General features: G+C 47.0%; 1 protein-coding gene across 1 annotated transcript in view; it reads left to right on the forward strand.

Moving 5' to 3' along the window:
• The first annotated feature begins 53 nt into the window (after nucleotides 1–53).
• Nucleotides 54–22,500, forward strand: part of kcnab1b (potassium voltage-gated channel subfamily A regulatory beta subunit 1b) — a 33,386-nt gene continuing 10,939 nt past the window's right edge. The window contains exons 1-7 of the mRNA XM_056597676.1: nucleotides 54–308; nucleotides 11,763–11,806; nucleotides 13,516–13,553; nucleotides 14,653–14,732; nucleotides 15,500–15,544; nucleotides 16,832–16,876; nucleotides 19,122–19,165. Coding sequence (XP_056453651.1) covers nucleotides 94–308; nucleotides 11,763–11,806; nucleotides 13,516–13,553; nucleotides 14,653–14,732; nucleotides 15,500–15,544; nucleotides 16,832–16,876; nucleotides 19,122–19,165 — 511 coding nt within the window. The 5' untranslated portion in view covers nucleotides 54–93. The remainder of the gene's footprint in view (nucleotides 309–11,762; nucleotides 11,807–13,515; nucleotides 13,554–14,652; nucleotides 14,733–15,499; nucleotides 15,545–16,831; nucleotides 16,877–19,121; nucleotides 19,166–22,500) is intronic.

Below are 22,500 nucleotides of genomic sequence, written 5' to 3' on the forward strand. Positions count from 1 at the left end.
GCCCGAGAACCCACTGAGGGCAGTGACCAGGGAGCTCCGGTTTGTGTTTTTTCCCCCGCTCCCGCGGTCGTCACCGCCACCGTCCCCGCAGCCATGCAGGTGTCCTTCGCCTGCACCGACCACGGCCTGAAGGCCCCGCGCAACGGCGAGCACAGCAAGCAGAACGCCACCAGCCCCGGCACTACCAGCCACGCACGGGCGCGCTTCCGCACCGTGGCGCTGATCGCCCGGAGCCTGGGCTCCTTCACGCACCGCTACCACCACAACCTGAAGGAGTCCACCACCAAGCAGACCGGCATGAAGTACAGGTAGGGGGGGAACGCTGCTGCTGAAGGGGGGCGATGGCGCACAGGAAGGGGGGGGGGGGGGGTAAGGTGATGCTGGGAAGGGGGATGGAGCACAGGGGGGGAGATGTGTCTGTTTGGTTTGGTTTGGTCCCTTGCACCTGCATGGGAGTTCAGCTTGTTTTAACCTGTATGAGTTTAGCCTATCTTACCATGACTTTGTTTAGTCAAGTACTTAGTTTCATTGTAGTTTTAGTTTGGTTTTAATCCACTCTACTGTGGACCAAATACCTGGGTGCTGTCTCTAGAATTTGTATGAGGTTTGGTCATGGATGGAGGGAAAGTTTAGTTTGTAAAGATTAAGTAAAACCACCATTATGATGAACAGTATAAAAACATTAACCTTAAAAATACAAATACTGACAACTAGCAACGACACAAACGATTGAATAAATTAATTATAATCAGGTATTGGAATGAAAGAATATAGTTACACAACCACAAAAAAAAAGGGTTAATGAAATATCTCTAAGGTCTAGAAACACCTGTCTGGTGAAAGCATAATAGCAGAAAGGCAGACGAGTTACGTATAGATTTATCGTTAACGGGTCTTTGTGACACTTCGGGGAGATTCAATTTTGTTCTCTGAAAATGACATAATGTTGGTCTTCAAATAAAGAAAGATATGGAAAGGCATTTGAACATCATTTGAACCAGATGCATAGAGACATATATTTTGATTGCAGGCAAATTATTCAAAGGATTAGTCCGGAGCAGATTTTTAAATCCCACTATTTATAAACCATGTTACTGAAACGAAAGCCAATGAGTACATTGCCATAATCTGATCTGTTTAACATATAATGTGGGTGTGTGCGTCGGTTTGCATGCACCCAACAACCCTCCACAGTGTGTCCAGTAACCGTTGGCAACAGTAGATGTAGATTAATGACCGTGGAGGTGGGAGTGGGACAGCTTAGCCCTCCATGTATGCTCATGTGCGGCATATGATCACCGGTCTCAGCGAGGGAGTACTTCAACTCTGTCCGCTCAAACAGAGAAGTAGTTCTCAGACCCAGCTTGACATACTGTGGACAGTGATATCATCATCATCCTCCTTGTCGTCATCATCACCATCATCCCCTTCATCATTATCTTCCTCCTCCTCATCATCTTCATCCTTATCACCATCACCATCAGCATCTTCCATCAATCATCATCATCCATCATTCCTCCTCATCATTACCGTCAGCCGTCATTCAAAATCATGCTATTCCACCTCATCATAAATAACATCTTCATCACCATCATCATCATTGCCATCATCATCGTCATCATCATCATCATTTTGTGTCAACACGGCAATGGAACAGAAAGAGGATCAGAACTCCCCAATTAGTAGGAAAGTGGATGAGAGGAAAGATTGACACACAGACAGAGAGACAGATAGTTATAAAAGAGACAATTCGCAGAATGTAGACGTTTGGACGTGTCCTATATTTGTGTTTTTTTTAAATTGCAAACAAACACAATGCTTTGACAAGTGCTTGTCAATTCATCTACTTCGGCTTCCATTAAAACATTGAGATTGCCAGCCCCAATCTGCTGTTAGCCGCAACAAGTGGTGCTATTGTAGGGCCTGTTGATCTACAAAGGGTCTTCTCGGCAGGCCTGTGATCAGCTTAGTGCCAGGGTTTTGAAGCTTTGCATTGCTTAAGAAAAAGTAAAGACAACAAGGCAGCCCTCATTATTCAGACGTGAAACCTTCACTGCACTTCTACAGTTGTGTTGTTTCTCCTGCTCACAGAGCATGTGAGCTGGGATCGCATTGTAATCGCATTACAGTTCGGAGATTTGGTATGGCAATTCAAAACAAGTTACTTGTATGTGCTATTTTATAATCATATGTTGTTTATTATGGTTTAAAATGATTTGATATAAAATAAGGTTATGAATGGTGGATAACAGTGTATTTAGTCATTGTGTTGATAAGAGACCAACCAATTAACAACAGCATAGAGGACATTTTTGACCAGTACTTCAGTACATGTATCCATCTATCTATCTGCACTATAAAAAGCACCTATGGGTCTTCACACACAGAACAAGTGTTTACTACCAACTAGAAGAACATAAGCCATAGCTCATTACTCCAGGTTATTGATCTTGTGTTTCTCCCTCCTTGTTCTCTCTTCTGGCCAAGACTGGATCCACATCAATGTGTCTCGAGCCTTCATTTGTGTGTAATGCATCTTTCTCCTGGCACTGTATTTCCTGTCTACCTTGTTCAGGCAACGCAGCCAATAATGCATGAAAATCCAAAGATGAAAGAAGTAAACAGTATTTACTCCGTCTTTGAACAAAGCTTTCTTCTTTTAGGGTGAAACGGTCCCTTGAGTGACATGTAGTCTCCCATTCTTAAGACATATTTGTTATCAGAATAATTGCAAAGGACTCCTCTGCCTCCTCATATCCTTCGGGAAAAGACTAAGTAATAATTTCCAATGATTGCTGGTGTCTGTATGTATCTCTCTGAGAGAACCACCTCAGTGACTGCTACGGTAACAATGTTGGCTCTGCTCATCCTCGCAGCTCTTTTTGCCAAACAGGTGGAGGCAGTTAGCAGACAAAGCGCTATCGAATGCCTACTAAACCTCCTTATCTCCAGCCCACAGCGCAGGGATGTTCGACAAAAAGGCTCCCGACCATATTTCAATCTCTCTCTTTTTCTCTTCCTTTCCTCTCCTTCCCTTTCGTGTCTCGTACTTTTCCATTGAATGCCCTCGCTGTCTCCCCCTGCTCTATCCATCCATCATCCCACCATCTAATCCACTTCCTCATGATACCTCCTTCATTCCCTTCCTTATGTTCTGGGCTTTGGCATCGCCTCGAGGAGAAGCAAATCACTGATTAGCTGTGGGTTGTTTCTCTGAGGGTCTCTCCGTTTGTGATAAGCAACAACTGCCTGCTTTCATCATCTACACACACCTGTGACGCACACATGATGAGGGAGTATGAGTATGTGTGTATGTTTGTGTCTGTGTGTGTGTTTGTGTGTGTGTATGTGTGTGTGTGGGCTGATGTGGGTGGATGTGGATGGATGTGTGGGTATGTGTGTGTGTGTGTTGGTGTCTGTGTTTGTGAATGTGTGGGTGTGTATGTGTGTGCGTGAGTGTGTGTGTGTGTGTGTGTGTGTGTGTGTGTGTGTGTGTGTGTGTGTGTGTGTGTGTGTGTGTGTGTGTGTGTGCGTGTGTGTGTGTGTGTGTGTGTGTGTGTGTATGTGTGTGTGTGTGTGTGTGTGTGTGTGTGTGTGTGTGTGTGTGTGTGTGTGTGTGTGTGGTAGGTTGTGTGATAGGGTGTGTGTGTGTGCGTGTTCCTCCCAAGCTATACTGGGAACATCTGAAGGCGTGCACACAGGCAGATGATGTGGTCGAGAGACACAGAGAATCTATGTAGAGAGAGAGTGAGAGAGAGAGAGAGAGAGAGAGAGAGAGAGAGAGAGAGAGAGAGAGAGAGAGAGAGAGAGAGAGAGGGAGAGAGAGCACACACACACACACACACACACACACACACACACCAGTAACTTCATTCAAAGTTGTCACGTTAATTAACTTGTCGGTTTCTCTTCGGTTCCTAATGACCACTTGGGGCAACATGTTTTTTTGGTCAGTGTGTCCCCAAAAGATACACACACATAGACAAACACACACTCACACACACACACACACACACACACACACACACACACACACACACACACACACACACACACACACACACACACACACACACACACACACACACACACACACACACACACACACACACACACACACACACACATAAACACACTATACCCAAACACACACACGGCCAATTATTCCTCTGCAGGCCCAACGGACATGGTGATGTAACCCAGTGTGTGGTGAAGCCGGCCTCATGATGTTCTAGCCAGTGTTTCTGAGCAGTGCTCCTGTACCCTGGCAGGGGGGGGGACTGTGGCCGGTCTGGTCTGGCTGTGGAGGGGCACCAGACGGCCGTTCTGAGGCTGGTTCTGCTCGGTTAGCTCGCTGCTGCACTGCAGCTGGACCTGCTAGCCCCTGTGCTGCTCCTTCCCCTGGACAGTGGCAGCTTATCTGTGGCCAGCAGACGGCCAGGAGTTAGCTGTGGGTTCAGTGTGTGTGTGTGTGTGTGTGTGTTTGCATATGTATTTGGTCATGTTAGTGCTTGTGAATGAGTGTGTCCGTGTTTATGCACGCGTATGCATGTTTGTATGTGTGTGTGTGTGTGTGTGTGTGTGTGTGTGTGTGTGTGTGTGTGTGTGTGTGTGTGTGTGTGTGTGTGTGTGTGTGTGTGTGTGTGTGTGTGTGTGTGTGTGTCTGTGTGTGTGTGTTTGTCTGTGTCTGTGTTTGTTTCTAGCATGTATGCTCTATGAAATGTCAGAATGCAACAGGTGTGTGAGTGTGTGTGTGTGGGTGTAGTGAACGTTGTAGATGTGTACGTGTGTGAGCGTGGATATGTGTGCCATGCACCGATGCCTCTCTTGAGTCTATGGCTTTATGCTTTTCAATCTTCCTTAACCACTCCATCAAATTGTCCAGGACTGCCACTCCAGGCCTGGAGTCTGTGCCACTCTTCCCATGATAATCTCTGAGTGTTTGACTTTTTCAATTTAAAATCCACAAGAAAATTTGTTTGGCAAGTTTAAGTCTAGCCTCATCCACCAATGGGAGGGTTCAATGTTTTCTCGCATGTTCACCTTTTGTCTGAGGCTGATTTGTCCATTGTTCCTCTTCAGAATTAAAAGATCTTAACCCCTCTCAGACAGAAAGATGTCCGGGCTTGGAAGGCTTTGAAGGGGCGTGTATCGTGAAGCTAGAAGGCGCCGCTACACGTTGGTGATTATGGGCATTAATTACAGAGACGCACTGTCCGTTTTGTTAGGAGAGCCAGACGATGTTACACTATGAACTGTTGATGAAGGGACACGTCTGCCTGGCAGAGACGACAAGACTCTGATGCCATGGACACTTCCTCAACGCAGGCATAAATCATCCTCCGGTTGGGTGTCTGCTGGGTTGTTGTGTGTGGGTGTGTGTGGCTGTGGGTGTGTGTGTGTGTGCGTTACTGTGTCAATCTGGTTATGCTTGTTTGTGGGTGGGTGTGTGTGTTCATGTGCTTCTGCACGTGTGTACGCCTGCGTACTATGTGTGTCTGTTTCTGGCTATGATTGTCGGTTTGTGGGTGTGTGTGTGTGTGTCTGCATTTGTGTGTGCATGCGTGCGTGTGTGTGTGTGTTTGTACCGAATATGCTTGTATGAGGGTGGGTGGGTGTGTGTGTGTGTGTTTGCGGGGTTGTGTGCGGTTGTGGGTGTGGATGTGATTACATCTCTTTGTAAACGGTTCTTGTTTGAGTAAAGAAGGACCCTAACACTGACAGCAGAGGTACCAGGGCTCATACGTATCCTCAATCACCAGCCATCAACACTCTTCCGCTTCTCCCTGTCTGCCGTCGGAATACAATCCTCCGAGTTATTTGTTATTGCCCACCCCCCACCCCTCCGTCCCCCCTCTCCAAGCCATTGTACATCAAATCACTTTCTCTTCGTTGTTTACAGCCAGGCTCTCCCCGATAGGGTTTTACCCAGTGAGGGGCATCTGTGTGTGGGGAGAGAGACTGAGAGTGGTGCCACGGGCTGGAGGGGTTGTTGGGTTCCCTAGCCCCTCTGAGTGCTATGCTTCATCCAGCATCCACCAGAGGAATGCTTAATCGCTCATCTCCATCAGCCTCAGACTCCTGCTTGAGGGGAACTTTAACTTTATATAGGGCCCCAGATTCACTTTGTGCTGTGGATTTAATCCCGAGAACTGGAATTTTTTTCCACATGGAATACGAGCCTGAGTGTTTTATTTTTGTATTTTGTTTTGTTTTATACAATTGCACTGGGATTAACGTTCATCGGGTGTGATGAAAAATAAAATCGAAATTGCACATTAGTGGGGGAACAAAGCAATAGGATTAAATCACAGTGCGTGGTAGCCTCGTCAACAACCCTCCATGAAAAAATAGAATAATAATAATAAGCCCCTTTCTCCTGAAGATGTTGCCCCCTCATTCTGTATGTGTATAATGCTGTGTATTTAGCCTTTAGTTTCAGAAAGCTTCAGACGTTTTGAGACCATAGCTTTTTTGTTCTGAACTTTTTTTATAAACCTTACCTAACAAACGCAGATCACTTCAGAATCTGATTTTGGGTTAGGGTTAGTATTTTCAACCCTTGAACTTTAAAGATTTTGTTCTGCGATAACTGAGAGTGAATCCGGATCCTTGCCGTTAGGGAGTGGGTCAGGGTCAGCCATTTTGTTTAAGGACACATTTCAGGTGGTGGTAGTGTGACGGACATTAGCTCAGGGCTGAACGCATGAAAGGACATTGGGGGGGGTTGAATGCCAGGCGAGACGGGTAGATTCTGTCTGCTGCTGATCGAACTCAGCATCGTCCTGCTGGGAGTCAAACACCCCAAACGCTCTCAGACTCTCAGAGATCAACCTTAAATCCTGTTTTGTATTTATTCAAGCCATATTTCCGATCAATGGCCTTCAGATCCACCCACTAGTTTCTCAGCACAGGCTCAGCTCACGGCAGGCACGTCAATCACCCTTGCCCCATCCCGACCCCGTCCTTCTCCATCCACCGACTATGTCATTTCCTGCCTGGAGCTCCGATACATGTCATCATCAGACGTCTGAAGCCAGGGTGTGAAACGTATAAGAATGTGTGTGTCAGTGTTTTATTTTAGGTTTGTTGAAATATTGATGCGTACTCATGGTGGGATTTTGTGTGTGTGTGTTTGTGTCTTACAATACAAAATAATACATAGATGAATCCCAGTGAGAAAGAAGTCTGGGCTCCAACATATGCAATCTCTATCATGCACATGCACACACACAACCACAGAAACATTACACATAAACACACACACACACACAGAGACACACACGCACACGCATGCTTGCACCGTCTTCAGAACACTGCTGAAGCAGCTGTCATTTCCCATTTCAATTTCTCAGTCATAAATCACTCTATGTCTGGAGGATGTTTGATCTCTTTAGACTGGGGTGGCTTATTCTCTCTCTCTCTCTCTCTCTCTCTCTCTCTCTCTCTCTCTCTCTCTCTCTCTCTCTCTCTCTCTCTCTCTCTCTCTCTCTCTCTCTCTCTCTCTCTCTTCTACACTTCTTCTCTTTGGTTCTCTTTCCTCTCCCATCTCTCCTCCCTCTTTATCACTTCCTCTCCCTCCCCTCCCTCCCGCCTCCTGCTATTCCTTGTCAACAACATTTTCTCAAGACTCCCCTATGGGGACTTCAGGCTTCGTCAGTGATTTTATTTGTCGGCCTGTTACTCTTCCCGATGAGTTAATCTGCGGTTCCTTTTACGCTCCCTGTTCGGGAACGTAATTCCCTTTACTTTATCTCTGCCGTGCAGGCTCCACCTCCTGCTCCACTGGGCGGGTTGATTACTTCCCTTTCAGAAGTGTAGTATTATCTGTGGCCTTCCGTCTAACAGCACACGGTCGTTGGCCACAGTTCATATTTTTTATCGACAGTTATCGACAGTCCTCTGTAGAGTGTACACTTTCCGAAAAAACAACAACAACAAGGGTGTCTGTGTGTGAGGAGGGATAAAACAAATAAAAACAATTAACAAATAAAATAGACAGATTACCACTACAACGAGAGGTGTTGACACTGTAAACCAGTACGTGAAATCAGCCATACGTTACTCTGATGCCTCTGCTAGGTGAGCGAAGCCACTAGGAGTCGGCCAATAAAGACGCTACGGCGGCGGAGGCTGAGCGGCGACAGGTTTGCGCGAGGGGGCGTCTTCTAGTGACTCATCCGTGTCTCCGCCGCGGACGCTGGGAGGGCTGGGTGCCAGCCGAGCATGAGAGAACCGTGTCCTGTGTGCCGGCGTGCTGTTAGCCAGCGTGGGCGCAGACCGCGTGACCTTTCCTTTCCCTCGACTCTTTGGTTCATTCAATTTACTGATTTTTTCTTAGCAGAAGACAAGCAAGCTCAGATTCACATTATTTTTGGTTGCATCCGTTTTTTTTCGGGCACAGATACGCTCATATAGTCAATCACATATACACATAAACACACACCGATGCACGTACGCACACATAAACACATCACCATGGTTAAAAGGAGCCGAGATATTCTTGTTTATCTCCAGAACAACAACAGCCACAACAGAATCATTAGTGCTTTGACTTACTTCCTCTCTGCCTCTTTGCCCTGCTGCCAGCCTGCCACAATATGGACACAAACATAATAATTCAAGTTTGACCAATGCTGCCACAGTGCAAATATCAAAAAAGTGTTTGTGAACTATAAATGTACAGTTGCTATGTGGAAACCGTGGTAGAGTGCAGACGGTGGTAGAGTTTGTGAACTATAGATGTACAGTTTTTCTCTGTGGAACAGAAATAATTGATCAGTTTAGTTACCCAGAGATGGACGTTAATCAGAGGGTGTTAAAGCAAGATTAATTCAGCAAACATAAATAGTGTTATAACAAAGTGTTTGAACAAGATTAATTCAGCAAACACAAGTATTAAACGGTAAACATGACATACACTCTCACACAAAGCCACAACAGTTATGACAACGGCGAGCTAAGCTCCCCTACTCCTGGTCCTCTACTCTTGGCTGGTTCAGAAGCCCCAGCACTGATCCATAATTCATCCGAGGAAAAAATAAGCTACCCAGCATGTCTTCAGACCCTCCCTCAGAGCTTGGACGGCTCCAGCTAAGGCACATCTCTTCCTGTGTCTCCTGCCACGCCACTGACACCTTATTAATAATGCACTGCTTCCACCACATCCCCCTGGTCCGATCCCAGCGGAGAACCATCCCCAGGGACCGTCAGCGCTAACTAATTGCAGCCATCATGCGTTCATTTTTCTAGAAAAACAAACCGTTTTCCCGGGCCTTGTGTGGACAGCCCATGGGTGCGTGGGGCTGATGGATGTGGGAGCGACGTGGACGGGTGTCTGGAATCTAATTGGCTGTGAGCGCCATCAGATCGCCTGGACTCATATTAATCTACCTGAGTCTGGGCTGGGATGGGCCATTAGTAGCCTGTCCAAAGGTAACCACTCTCGGCGTTCTCATGGCCTCATTTGTTGTTGTGGAGTTAATGTAGTGTCAGAGTTGTGTCGGCTGAAGCGGCAGCAGAAGGGGGATAGAAATACACAGAGTCCTGAAGGAACTGCCATTTTGTTTCCCAGTGCCCAGTATAAGCTCTTCTGTCCTGGTGTTGTGCTAATAAAAGTTACCTCTTTTGGTTGATTCACTTCGGGTAGGTTTGTAGGTGTGTGTGTGTGTGTGTGTGTGTGTGTGTGTGTGTGTGTGTGTGTGTGTGTGTGTGTGTGTGTGTGTGTGTGTGTGTGTGTGTGTGTGTGTGTGTGTGTGTGTGTGTGTGTGTGTGTGTGTTTGTGTGTGCATTGGTTTCGGTGTGTATGTGTGTGTACGTTATTTGTGAGTGTGTGTGTGTGAGAGTGTACGTGTGTGTGTGTGTGTGTGTGTGTGTGTTTGTGTGTGTGTGTGTGTGTGTGTGTGTGTGTGTGTGTGTGTGTGTGTGTGTGTGTGTGTGTGTGTGTGTGTGTGTGTGTGTGTGTGTGTGTGTGTGTGAGTGTGCGTGTGTGTGTATGGGTTGGGTCTGTTTGTGCGTGTGTCTTTGTATGCAGGCAAGCGTTAACCATATGGCCATGGTATCATCACCAAAAAACAAACAAATAATTTTTCCAATCTTTTTTCTCGTACCAAAGTGTCTGAATCTGAATCCCTCATCCCCCACACCGCAGAGCACTGATGCATTCTGGGAGAAGGCCTCATCCGTCGCCTTGTGTGTACTCTGTCTCTCGCCTGTATAGCCGCCCTCACCACAGGGCGTGACGACACCTCCATTGCCACCAAACACAACAACCATCTCCTGGTGTACCACCACCACTGTTCTCAGCAGACCCACAACACAACATGAGGCTGGCAGCAGGCAGGCCATGCAGGGCTCCCTCCTTCTGGCCCCTGTGCTCCTCTGGAACCAGACTGGGGATGGGTTAGCAAGCGGCTCTGCGTCCTCAGCAGCGATTGACCTGTGGTTGTTATTGGGCGGGGGGGGGGGAGAGGCAGGGGGGTGAACCAGGAGTCTTGTGCTATCTGGGCTGAGTTGTCCCATAGCGACGCTAACGAGCACTGGGAGGTGTTAATGCGGTTCAGCTGGGTGAGATGAGATGGATAATGAACCGTGAGGGCACGCGGTGCTCCTCGCTGCTCCATTTTGTGGGAGGCAGAGGTGGGGAGAACTCGCAGGGTTCCAGAGTTATCTGTTTTGGTTGATCCACTTAGGCAAGGTTTGCAATTGCTTTGGGCCTTAAACACCAAAGACCAAATAGTGGCAATCTTGGTTCCCAGCATAAGCTGGGTGGGGGAGCTGAACGCGGAGGGAACAAAGATGGCCGCAAGGTGAATAAAGCTTTTGGCTTATAGCAATGAAAGTAAACCATAATCATATAAGAAATAGTCAACTGTATTTTTGTGGCACCTTTAAAAACATTTTTAAAGTTTCATCAACAACAACAAAAGCAATGACTAGTATTGACTTGTTTAACTAAGAGCGCAGTGCTGGAGGGAAAGCGGCAATCAATAATACAACACTTAAACTGCAGGGCCTATCATGAAAAAAAAAGCCTCATAGTTACTGAAGAGCATAGGATGTGAAACCAGCCGTCTGAAATAAAGTTAAAGAGTGTGTGAGAAAGTGTGAACCATGGGTATGAGATCCAGGATGGGGAGACACTGTTATGATTTAAGGGAGCCTTCAGAGACGGAGAGAGTGCTACTTTTCATGTCTGCTTTAAATGGGGAAGACAATAACCGCTTTGTACCACGGGAGCAACTGGTTCCCCGATGACTGCCCTAAAGGAGGCAGGAACAATGAGAAGCTGTAATTTAGCGAGGGAAAGACAGAGAGAGAAACCCTGAATTACTTTGGTTGCAGGTGTGCGCTCAGCTAGACGCCTGAACAATAACTGCTCATTAATGAATTTACTGAAAATGAATCAGAGCTCCTCTCCCTGACCTCACACTGATTCACGACAGGGAGAACGAGCACAAAGATATGGTTCAATTAGGGTATGCTAATGCACGTACAATGCTAATCCTCAGACAAAAGAAATCAAATCAACTTTGTTCTCCTTCATCTTAATAATAATGAATTGTTCATGATGAGGCTAACGAAATGGAATGTAACGTAATGAGATATATAGAAAAAGAACACATTTTTGAATATATATTGGTATTGTATTAAGAGTCTGTAGTTTCCAGGCATTCTCTCTTCATTCTGAAGGAATAACACTGAAAAATATCAACCACTGTATGCTCACAAGAACACTGCAATGTATGTGTGTGTTGTTTCAGGAACCTGGGGAAATCTGGCCTGCGTGTTTCCTGCCTGGGCCTGGGTAAGTACAGATTAAACTGAGGGGGGAGGTGTGGGTCAGAGCACAATACCATAAAATCTCACTAATGCCCGAGAAGTTCCATACTTGCTTCTGTATGTTTGTGTGCGTGCATGTTTGCCTACTTTAATGTGTGTGCATGCGTAAGTGCATGTGTGTTTGTGTGTGTTGACGTGTGTTAATGTGTGTGTCGAGTAGCTGGGGTCCCTGTATAGCTGCTACTGTATGCCCCTGTATAGTGTCCCTGTATAGGTGGATGTACAGTACACCTCCTTGTATACCCGTGCCACTGTGTTACTGATTCCCCATGTCACCATATGTCCCCATCAGTCAGGGAAAAAAAGAAAGGTAAACAGACCAGGGATACCTGAGTGGCCCCACAAAGGCTGGGTTTGGGCTGGATGTTGAATGCCCAGAGGTAATCGCCCAGCATACAAAGGATAAACAGAGTGCCAGAGCACCTGTGGCTAGAGAGAGAGAGAGAGAGAGAGAGAGAGAGAGAGAGAGAGAGAGAGAGAGAGAGAGAGAGAGAGAGAGAGAGAGAGAGAGAGAGAGAGAGAGAGAGAGAGAGAGAGAGAGAGAGAGAGAGAGAGAGGGAGGGAGGGAGGGGGAGGGAGGGAGGGAGGGAGGGAGGGAGGGAGGGAAAGAGAGAGAGATGGGGGGGCTTCATTTGCCCGAGTCAACAAATGGTATGATGATAGGTTTTTGTGACAAGGACACTGGGCCCATGCAGCACTGTAGCTGTGTGTAACAGGGATTCAGACGCACACACCCAAACACACACACGCACACACTAACACACACACATACATTTACATGCATTATGTGCAGAGTGCATATACGCAAATAGACAACTAGCCAAAGCCAAAAGGAAAAGGCACATACACAAGGACATTGTGTAGAAACACACATATTGGGTCTCATTTCAAACAATAAGATACAAATAAATTATGATCAAATATAATCACACATTTCTAATAAGCATAGATCATTATATTCTTTGATTAGACCAGTTTCTTTAAACAATCTTTTCCAATCAAAGTCAAACAATTGCACATCTAACTGCAGAACGATTTGCCCCATCACTGCTGTTTGTACGGAACGCTTTTTATTTATACGTGACTAATAACATTCACGGGGGAATGATACACCAAGAAACTGATTGGAAAACTTACACAACTGTTGATGTTTTCCACAAAACACAAAATGGCTTGTGTAAATTACTGTCCCTGCATTTGTGTTTGTGTGTGCGTGTGCGTGTGCGCGCGCGCGCGCGCGTGTGTGTGTGTGTGTGTGTGTGTGTGTGTGTGTGTGTGTGTGTGTGTGTGTGTGTGTGTGTGTGTGTGTGTGTGTGTATCTGTGTGTGTGTCTTTGTGTGTGTGTGTGTGTGTGTGTGTGTGTGTGTGTGCATGCCTGCATGCGTGTTTGTGAGCGTGTGCATTGTGGACGAGTATAACTTGGAAACTCTTTCTCAAACTGCCATGAAAAGCCATCAACCTGTGTCTAATCAGCTTCCAGAAGTGACATTTAGCTGGCATGATTCCAACCGCCGGCACTTTGCCAAGCACCCGCACATAGTAAATGTCAAACAGTCCTTTCATGCACGACTGACGGGGCTGCGTGCTTCTGAGATTGAGGGACTCTCACATGTTAAGCTCCTTGTTGGGTGATTCAGCTCCCTAAACGTTGACTCCTCTCCCCCCCTGTGACAGGCACCTGGGTGACGTTTGGTGGGCAGATCTCAGACGAGGTAGGACGGGTCCTGTCAGACTCATGCAGAGAAACTAATGTCTTCCTCAGGTCATCAAATCTTCCCTCGAAAATGTCTCAGTGAAACCAGCACCGCACCGAACATCTTAATCATGTTTGAAATATCCACAGCAAAGTGTGTGTGTGTGTGTGTGTGTGTGTGTGTGTGTGTGTGTGTGTGTGTGTGTGTGTGTGTGTGTGTGTGTGTGTGTGTGTGTGTGTGTGTGTGTGTGTGTGCGTGCGTGCGTGCGTGCGTGCGTGCGTGCGTGTGTGTGTGTGTTTGTGGGAGGGGGGGATGGGGGGGGGGGGGGGCAAGCAAGAAATCTGTCTCCCTCTGAGGCTGAGTGGCCTCACTGTGCCCGTTCGCCCCCACCGCCGTGTCACACGCAGTTAGGAGAACAGTTGTGGAAAGAGAAGGAGCGCTCGCAGGCTCCTCGTCTCCCACTAAGCTGCCCCCCGGGGTGGAAGCGCTCGCTTAGGGCCCTCTCACCGTCACCCCGGCCTGACAGCTCCTGGGTCCTGCCTCAGCCCACGTAGAGCATAGCGGCAGAGGGACAGCAGCACCGAAAGGGAAGGTAAAACAGGGGGACTCTGCTTAGTAGGCAATGGCATACCCTCACTCACACGCACAAAGGATACTGTATACCGCGGCGGGAAATAGCAACCCTCAAAACCCAGAGCGGAAAAACAAAGACAGACGTTCACAAAGAAAGCAAGATACGAGGGGGAAAAGAGGGAGAGTGAGAGAGAATGAGAGAGAGAGAGAGAGAGAGAGAGAGAGAGAGAGAGAGAGAGAGAGAGAGAGAGAGAGAGAGAGAGAGAGAGAGAGAGAGAGATGAAAGGCCAGAGACATACACAATAACCTGAAGAAAATAACCCAAATTCCTTCAAAAATAAATGAGGCTCCGCAACTAGGTCAAACGAGGATGAGGAGAAGAAATACATTCCAGCGCAACACACCAACCTTAATCTCCTCACTGCTGTGTTGGATGCGACTCTCTATAAAAAGCCCTTTCTTCTCATGTGTTTCTGCCTTCCTGTGAAGTGCATCGTGGGTAATGTAGTGCTCACCCGGTTGTCGTCCATCCCTGTGTTGCCAGGTGGCTGAGCAGCTGATGACCATCGCATACGAGAGCGGCGTCAACCTGTTTGACACCGCCGAGGTCTACGCCGGCGGCAGGTGAGTGATGGCCAGATGACACGTCCCCCCATGGGGGACTCATCAACATACTGGGAGGGGAGGGGGGCCAGTTGGACGGGGCAATTGACTCACCATCTGGGTTAAGCCTGTACTAAACTGCATGTGCACCTTGTGTAGAAATTAGGAACATTTGTCAAGAAGCCTTCGAGAGATGTTTTCTCTAATCTTGTTCTTGTGATCCCCTTTGAAGCCCAGCGTTGACCTTTACAGACATTCCATGAAGGCAGTTTTCTAGCTTTATTGAACATGAGTGGGTTATCGAGGTTACTGGGATGGGTTTGATACCAATTTCCAACATTAACCTGCCGGTAGACACATCAGCCCCTATGTACACCTTAATTAACGGTATCTACAGTACAGTATGTCACCTTCATGTCCCCCTCCCCCTTGGATTACAAACTGGATCCAGGTTACCTGTGGACGACGCCAGCTAGGACCTGCATAATGCCGTTTGTCAAGGCTGTCAGGTGATCTGCCGTTAAAGCCCACTTCATGGAACAGGACAGTGTTCTTTGATTGATGGACCACGATGTTGACTGTTGCTGTGTGGGGAATGGGGATGTATTTCAATTCAAAGGTTGCTGATTGACATGTTCCTACGATATAACAAGCCCTGATGGTCAGTCCTTCCCGACGTGATGTTTTCATGCAGGCAGCAATGCAGCTGGAGCACCAAGACTGACGGACAACAGATATTCTCCCACTGCACCGAACTGAGATTTAATCTCAGCTCCTTCTTTTTACAGGGCGGAGATAATCCTGGGAAACATCATAAAGAAAAAGTGCTGGAGGTGAATTACATCCTTCCAACAAAGTGGGAGCTTCAAGATGTTTTGAGAGATTATGTGGCGAGGGGGAGTTTGTGTGTGTGTGTGTGTGGGTGTGTGGGTGGGGGGGGGGGGGGGGGGGGTGGGGGGGGGGGGGGGGGGGGGGGGGGGGGGGGGGGGGGGGAGTGTGTGTGTGGTTGTATATTTTAGTGTGTGTACGTGCCATGTATATTTGTGTATTTTGTGATTATCTCTGCCTGTGTTTGTTTTGTGTGCGTGTGTGTATTTCTATTTGTTTAGGTGTGTGTGTGTGGGGGGGGGGGTTGGACTGTGTGTGTGCGTTCGAGCGTGTCCTTGACAGTATTATACGCCCGCATCAAATGGAGCATTTTATTCCTCCATCTCTCCTTCCAACCCCCAAACCACCAATACACACAATCGAGATACTGTAACCATGACGATCACAGCAAATTGAACTTCTCATCACCATTGCGCTCAGCTCTAGTTACTGTTAGCGGGCGCTGCCATACGTGGGCTTATCGACAGCCGGTCACACACATGCATCCACCCTCACCCACCTAGTGGCGAATATTGATTTCATGGAAGAATGCTCGTAAACTTTTGGCAGCCTACTGAGTCGCCCACCTAGGATTCAGATTTGTTTTTAAATGATTAATTAATAATTGTTGCAAGTGGACAGGGTTTTTTACTGTGGAAGAGTGATTCATAGGAAGACTGCATCCACACGCGGGCATACACACACACACACACACACACACACACACACACACACACACAGATCATAGGAGCAGCTTTTCCCATGAGCTCTCTGAGACTGGGTGTTCTGCATGCAAGTGCTCACTGTAGTCATTATTACCTTGAGTGAAGTTCCTATGCCGCATTCACACAACCTCCAACTAATTCAAAACCGCAGATAATAAAAGGAAATGTGTACACACAAACATACATGCATGCACTCACAAACACACACACACACACACACACACACACACACACACACACACACACACACACACACACACACACACACACACACACACACACACACACACACACACACAAACACACATTAACACACACATAATGAAAAACTTCAATATAGCCGATTTCTTTCTAAATCAAATCAATCAATCCTAGCCAATCATTCCAATCACAAATCAAAATGCTCCTGCTCCACAAGGCCTTTCAAATGCAGGCATGCACACACCCACACACTCATACAAAGTGTAACGTTTGTGTTGAGCTCACGCAGGGGTTCTGATGTGTCTCCTAATGTCTCCCCCTCCTCAGGAGATCCAGCCTGGTGATCACCACCAAGCTCTACTGGGGAGGGAAGTAAGTGTACATGTGTGCGTGCGTGTGTGTTAGTGTGTATACGTGTGTGTGTGTGTGTGTGTGTGTGTGTGTGTGTGTGTGTGTGTGTGTGTGTGTGTGTGTGTGTGTGTGTGTGTGTGTGTGTGTGTGTGTGTGTGTGTGTGTGTGTGTGTGGGTATGTGTATGTGTGTGTGTGTGTGTGTGTGTATGTGTGTGCCAGATCTTTGGGCGGCTTTGTGAGTGTGGCTGTGACAGAGCGATAGTGATGGAGATAAGCAGAGTAAAAAATAAGGCAGATTTCCTCATGTTCTTTCTTAGCACCTCCAAGACATACTTTCCTATCCTCACAACAGAGCATGGGAACATAGAGATAGGAAGCTGGTACCACACACAGACACACACACAAACACACACACACACACACACACACACACACACACACACACACACACACACACACACACACACACACACACACACACACACACACACACACACACACACACACACACATGATGGATTAATACACACTCCCATCCATCTGTGTTTACATACATCAATGCCATCACTGGACTCTATCAGGTGGCATAAGAGGTGGGCGTCGGGTCCCAGCTGAACAGTGGTCGAACAAGGTTAAGAGGAATAGATCAATGCATCATTTATCACTCTCTCTCTCTCTCTCTCTCTCTCTCTCTCTCTCTCTCTCTCTCCTCTCTCTCTCTCTCTCTCTCTCTCTCTCTCTCTCTCTCTCTCTCTCTCTCTCTCTCTCTCTCTCTCTCTCTCTCTCTCTCTCTCTCTCTCTCTCTCTCTCTCTCTCTCTCTGGTGTAGCTCAGTGGTTATGGAACAGAATCTAATCCGAACTGATCCTGGGCTGATAATCGTCTGTCCCCAGGCTGGACGGACTTAGAGGGAAAAGAGTTGATTATCTAGCAGCAGAGCAGGCGCCTGCAGAGCCAGGGAGGATAGCCGAGCACAGAGCCAGGGAGGCTAGCCGAGCACAGAGCCAGGGAGGCTAGCCGAGCACAGAGCCAGGGAGGCTAGCCGGGCACAGAGCCAGGGAGGCTAGCCAAGCACAGAGCCAGGGAGGCTAGCCGAGCACAGAGCCAGGGAGGCTAGCCAAGCACAGAGCCAGGGAGGCTAGCCGAGCACAGAGCCACTCACCCAAACTTCTATAATCTCTGCCTTCTCATTTCCATTTTCATGGTCTTAATGTCTGCCTTTCCAATCTCACTGGTACACACACACACACACACACACACACACACACACACACACACACACACACACACACACACACACACACACACACACACACACACACACACACACACACACACACACACTTTCCACTCTCTGTCTATGTCTGGAAAGTTCCTGCGGTGTAAACGCGGCTTATACACACTAGCTCTCTCTCTATACGGTACAGAGAAACACCACGTTGTATAACAGTAATACAGTGGGACAGGTCTTTTCTTAGCTTCTCCTGCCTGCTGAAGAAAATATCACTGAGACAGAGAGCAAGAGAGAGAGAGAGAGAGAGAGAGAGAGAGAGAGAGAGAGAGAGAGAGAGAGAGAGAGGAGAAGGAGACAAACAGGGAGCAGCTCAACAAGCTTAGCAAGGTGAAGGTAGAAATAAAAAGCGAACAAGTCGGAAATAAAGGGAAGGCGGTGAAAAAAGGACATTGCGGCGAGACTGAGGGAATGTGGGCCGACAGGTCGCTTGTTGTTGACTGACGAGGCAGCTCGACAGGCAGACAGACCGACAGACAGACGGACAGACAGACAGACAGACAGACAGACAGACAGACAGACAGACAGACAGACAGACAGACAGACAGACAGACAGACAGACAGACAGACAGACAGACAGACAGACAGACAGACAGACAGACGGCAGGCAGGTACGCAGACAGGTAGGCTGACAGTTAGGCAAAGAGACAGACAGATAGACAGAGGGCATCTTACTTGCGTGCTTGCATTGATTTCTGTATGTTCGGTGTACAATATCTTCTCAGTGTTTTTCATGATCTAAACGAGGAACTGTAGATCATAAGAGTGGAAGAGGTTGTTGTCACAAAGTGTATCTGTGTGTTTGTTGTGATTCTGATGCAGGTGTGTGTGTGTGTGTGTGTGTGTGTGTGTGTGTGTGTGTGTGTGTGTGTGTGTGTGTGTGTGTGTGTGTGTGTGTGTGTGTGTGTGTGTGTGTGTGTGGGTTTGGGTTTGTGTGTGTGTCTGTGTGCCTTTCCCTCCCCTGCTGTGTTCCAGGGCCGAGACAGAGAGGGGGCTCAACAGAAAGCACATCATTGAAGGTAAGCAGGTCACGACTGCTCCTCCTCCTACTCCTTCATGTCCTCCTATCAGTCACTCTGTGTACCCCACACCTCCTCCACCAACCTCAACACCTCCCCCAACCTGACGCTCCACCCACCCTGACGCCCCACCCACCCTGCCCCCTGCTCTCCTCCTCCTCTGAGCCCCACCTCTTATCTGTCTAACCTCTCCTCACCCTTGACACGTCCAAGCCCCATCACGCTCTCTGCTGGCCTCTCTCACGTTGAATCCTCGCTAGGGCGGCCTCACGTTTGATCCTCTGCCCTAGAGAGACAGATAGAGAACCTTGATCCACCAGAGATGTTCTGTAGAAAGGATCTCTTACATTGCACAAATGACGTTTTAAACGTCATTTGTGCAATGTAAAGAAAACAATTCTACAATAATATCCTCTCTTTCCTTATTCTTGCCTCTCCTTCTTTTTCATTATTTTCCTACTTTTATTTTTCAAGGTCATGAGAAAACTTTTGATGACAGAATGTCTACACAGCCCTGCCACAATCCTCCCTGATCTCCAATCAATCACACGCACACACACACACACACACACACACATACACACACGCAGACACACACATCAGCGCGTGTGTTCATAGACCCATTGCAGCGTGCTTGTGGCAGTGACTCAGCCCTCGCTCTTATTAACATTCAACCACAAGCGCAGGCACCCCCCCCCCCCCCAATATGCTTGGAGGGGAAAAGCCTGCTGTCTGTGTTAGCTATTACACAAAGAAATTGTGACAAAGTGAAGAAAAACGAGAGCGGGAGGGAAAGAGAGAGGGAGGGATGGGGTTAGAGACGGAGAGCGAGGTGAAATTTGTAATGAGCCAATCGATTGTCTCGGCAACGAAATTCTCGTTAACATGTTAATGTATGATGGAATCTTCAGCTGCCTTTGTGTTTCAGCAGAATGGATTTGATGGCCGTTACTGAAGAGTTAGAGAATTATGTAATTTATTGAAGCAATATTAAATGGATCCAATGAGGGAAAATGGTTAAACTATCAGTAGAACAATAATATAATAATAATATCGAAAAAATATATCAAGGTCATTGAGGGAACTGTTGAAACATTGAGGCACACATGCTCACACACACACACACACACACACACACACACACACACACACACACACACACACACACACACACACACACACACACACACACACACTCACACACACAAATACACACACACACACACACACACACACACACACACACACACACACACACACACACACACACACACACACACACACACACACACACACTCACACACACAAATACACACACAAACATACAGAAACAAAAAAAATATATTATCCTCTGCAGATGCATATTCACATTCTCCACACATACATGTGAGTGCCCCTTTGTCTCGGCCGATCCACAGGACAGAAGACGAGGAAGAGAACGAGGCGGAGTCAGGCGACAACAGAGGCAGACTGAGATTAAAGAGACACTCATGCAAGAGGAGTGTGTGTGAGCGCGTGTGTGCAGAGGCCAGTAGTGGGAAACACAGAAGAGGGACGTGAGTGTGATGGGGATGCAGGGGGCTCCACTCGGAATTAGCAGCGTCGAGGGTGGCTCTGACAGTAATCTGACATGGGCATGCACACATGTACGGACACACGCACGTGCACGCGTACGCATGCACGCGGGCATACACACACATGCACACACACAGACAAGTGTATTTCTCCCTGTCCTTTTGTTGTCGCATCACCCAATCTTTTTTTCACATTGATTGATTTCATATTCGGTGTGTTTTTCATGCCTTGATAAGAGATGATTCTCTGACTTTTCCTTTCATTGACTGCCTCAGCTTGGATGGGTAGGTTGGTGAAGTAAGAATGGAGAATTATCTCTGATCCGTATATAGATCCTGTGGCAGTGTTATTCCCTCCTATTCAAGGCTGGGACTGGTACTGTCACCTCTGTCAGTGCCGTGCAAATAATGTTTTGCAAAATCTTTTGAAACTGTTTTTTTTTTTTCAGTCTGGCACTAAAAAACATTAAAACGTTGCTCCACGCCGCTGATAATCTAATCAAACATGGGGTCGCACGGAACCCCAGAACCTGACCCTTGTACTCACTCCCATTACATCTCTTTTCACCATCCTCTCTGCTCCCTGACGCAGCTGCACAACAATTCCCAGCTGCAGGGTGTGCAACCCATCTCACCCCTCAACTTATCTCACCCCTCAACCCATCTCACCCCTCAACCCATTTCACTCCTCAACCCATTTCGCCCCTCGCCATTTTGCTCTGTGCTCATTTTCTTTTTTGTCGGTTGTAGGCTGCAGCAAAAATTGGAAATTAAATGTTTATGGGTCTCTTGTTGAGAGCAGAATGAGCCAGAATGTGCCTTAGGAAAGCATGTGTTCTGCTTGTGTATCAAATTAGCCTAGTTTGCCACGTCTTCTGCTCGAACAAGCCACAGAGTGATGGGCCCGATGAATGTTGCAGTAATAGAAACGCTTTTCTTTTTTTAACTCTCATTAATCCCTTTAGTCGCTGCTTCAATTAGACCTTTGTAGATTGTAGGTTGATGAGGCTGGTTTGTTGTTTTATTCAACACACAACAGACTAGATAAATAAAATAGTGCCGTTTGAAGTCAGGTTTGCTTTCAGCAGTGTTTATTTAATTATGGATTGGCTTTATATATTAAGATGTAAATAAGTAACTTAAGAGACGAAGCGTAGTTAACACTTCCATAACGTCTTCTCCCGTATTTCATCCTTCTTACAGTATTTTCCTATCGTTTTCGGTCATGTACCCATACTATGGTCACTTTTCCCTATCACTTAAAGGCACCCAGTGCAACTTTCGAGGCTTAAAAATAAACATTCAATTTCTAGTCTTTTTTACACGTAGTAAGTTTCAATAACTCCATACCATTACATACCGACATTCAAGCAGCAAAGATGAGACGTCGTTGTGTGGTGAGAACTGATAGAAAATCGATAACAACAACAATGCCGCCATTTTCTTTATTTTTTGTAGCCTACAATAAATAAAGCAGGCTTCCAGTCAATGGAAAAATGGCTTCTCCCCACCGGCGATTGTTGTTGTTTACGATTTTCTATCAGTTCTCACCACACAGCGACGTCTCATCTTTGCTCCTTGAATGTCGATATGTAATGGTATGGAGTTATTGAAACTTACTACGTCTAAAAAAGACTAGAAATTGAATGTTTATTTTTCATTGAATGTTTACATAAAGTTGCACTGGGTGCCTTTAACACAGTGGGCTTTAGAGACACACACCTCTGCATATCTGTTAACCTTTGGTGCAAAATGCACTAC

Source organism: Gadus chalcogrammus, chromosome 8 (assembly GCF_026213295.1).
Source record: "Gadus chalcogrammus isolate NIFS_2021 chromosome 8, NIFS_Gcha_1.0, whole genome shotgun sequence".
In the NCBI taxonomy this organism is placed as follows: domain Eukaryota; kingdom Metazoa; phylum Chordata; class Actinopteri; order Gadiformes; family Gadidae; genus Gadus; species Gadus chalcogrammus.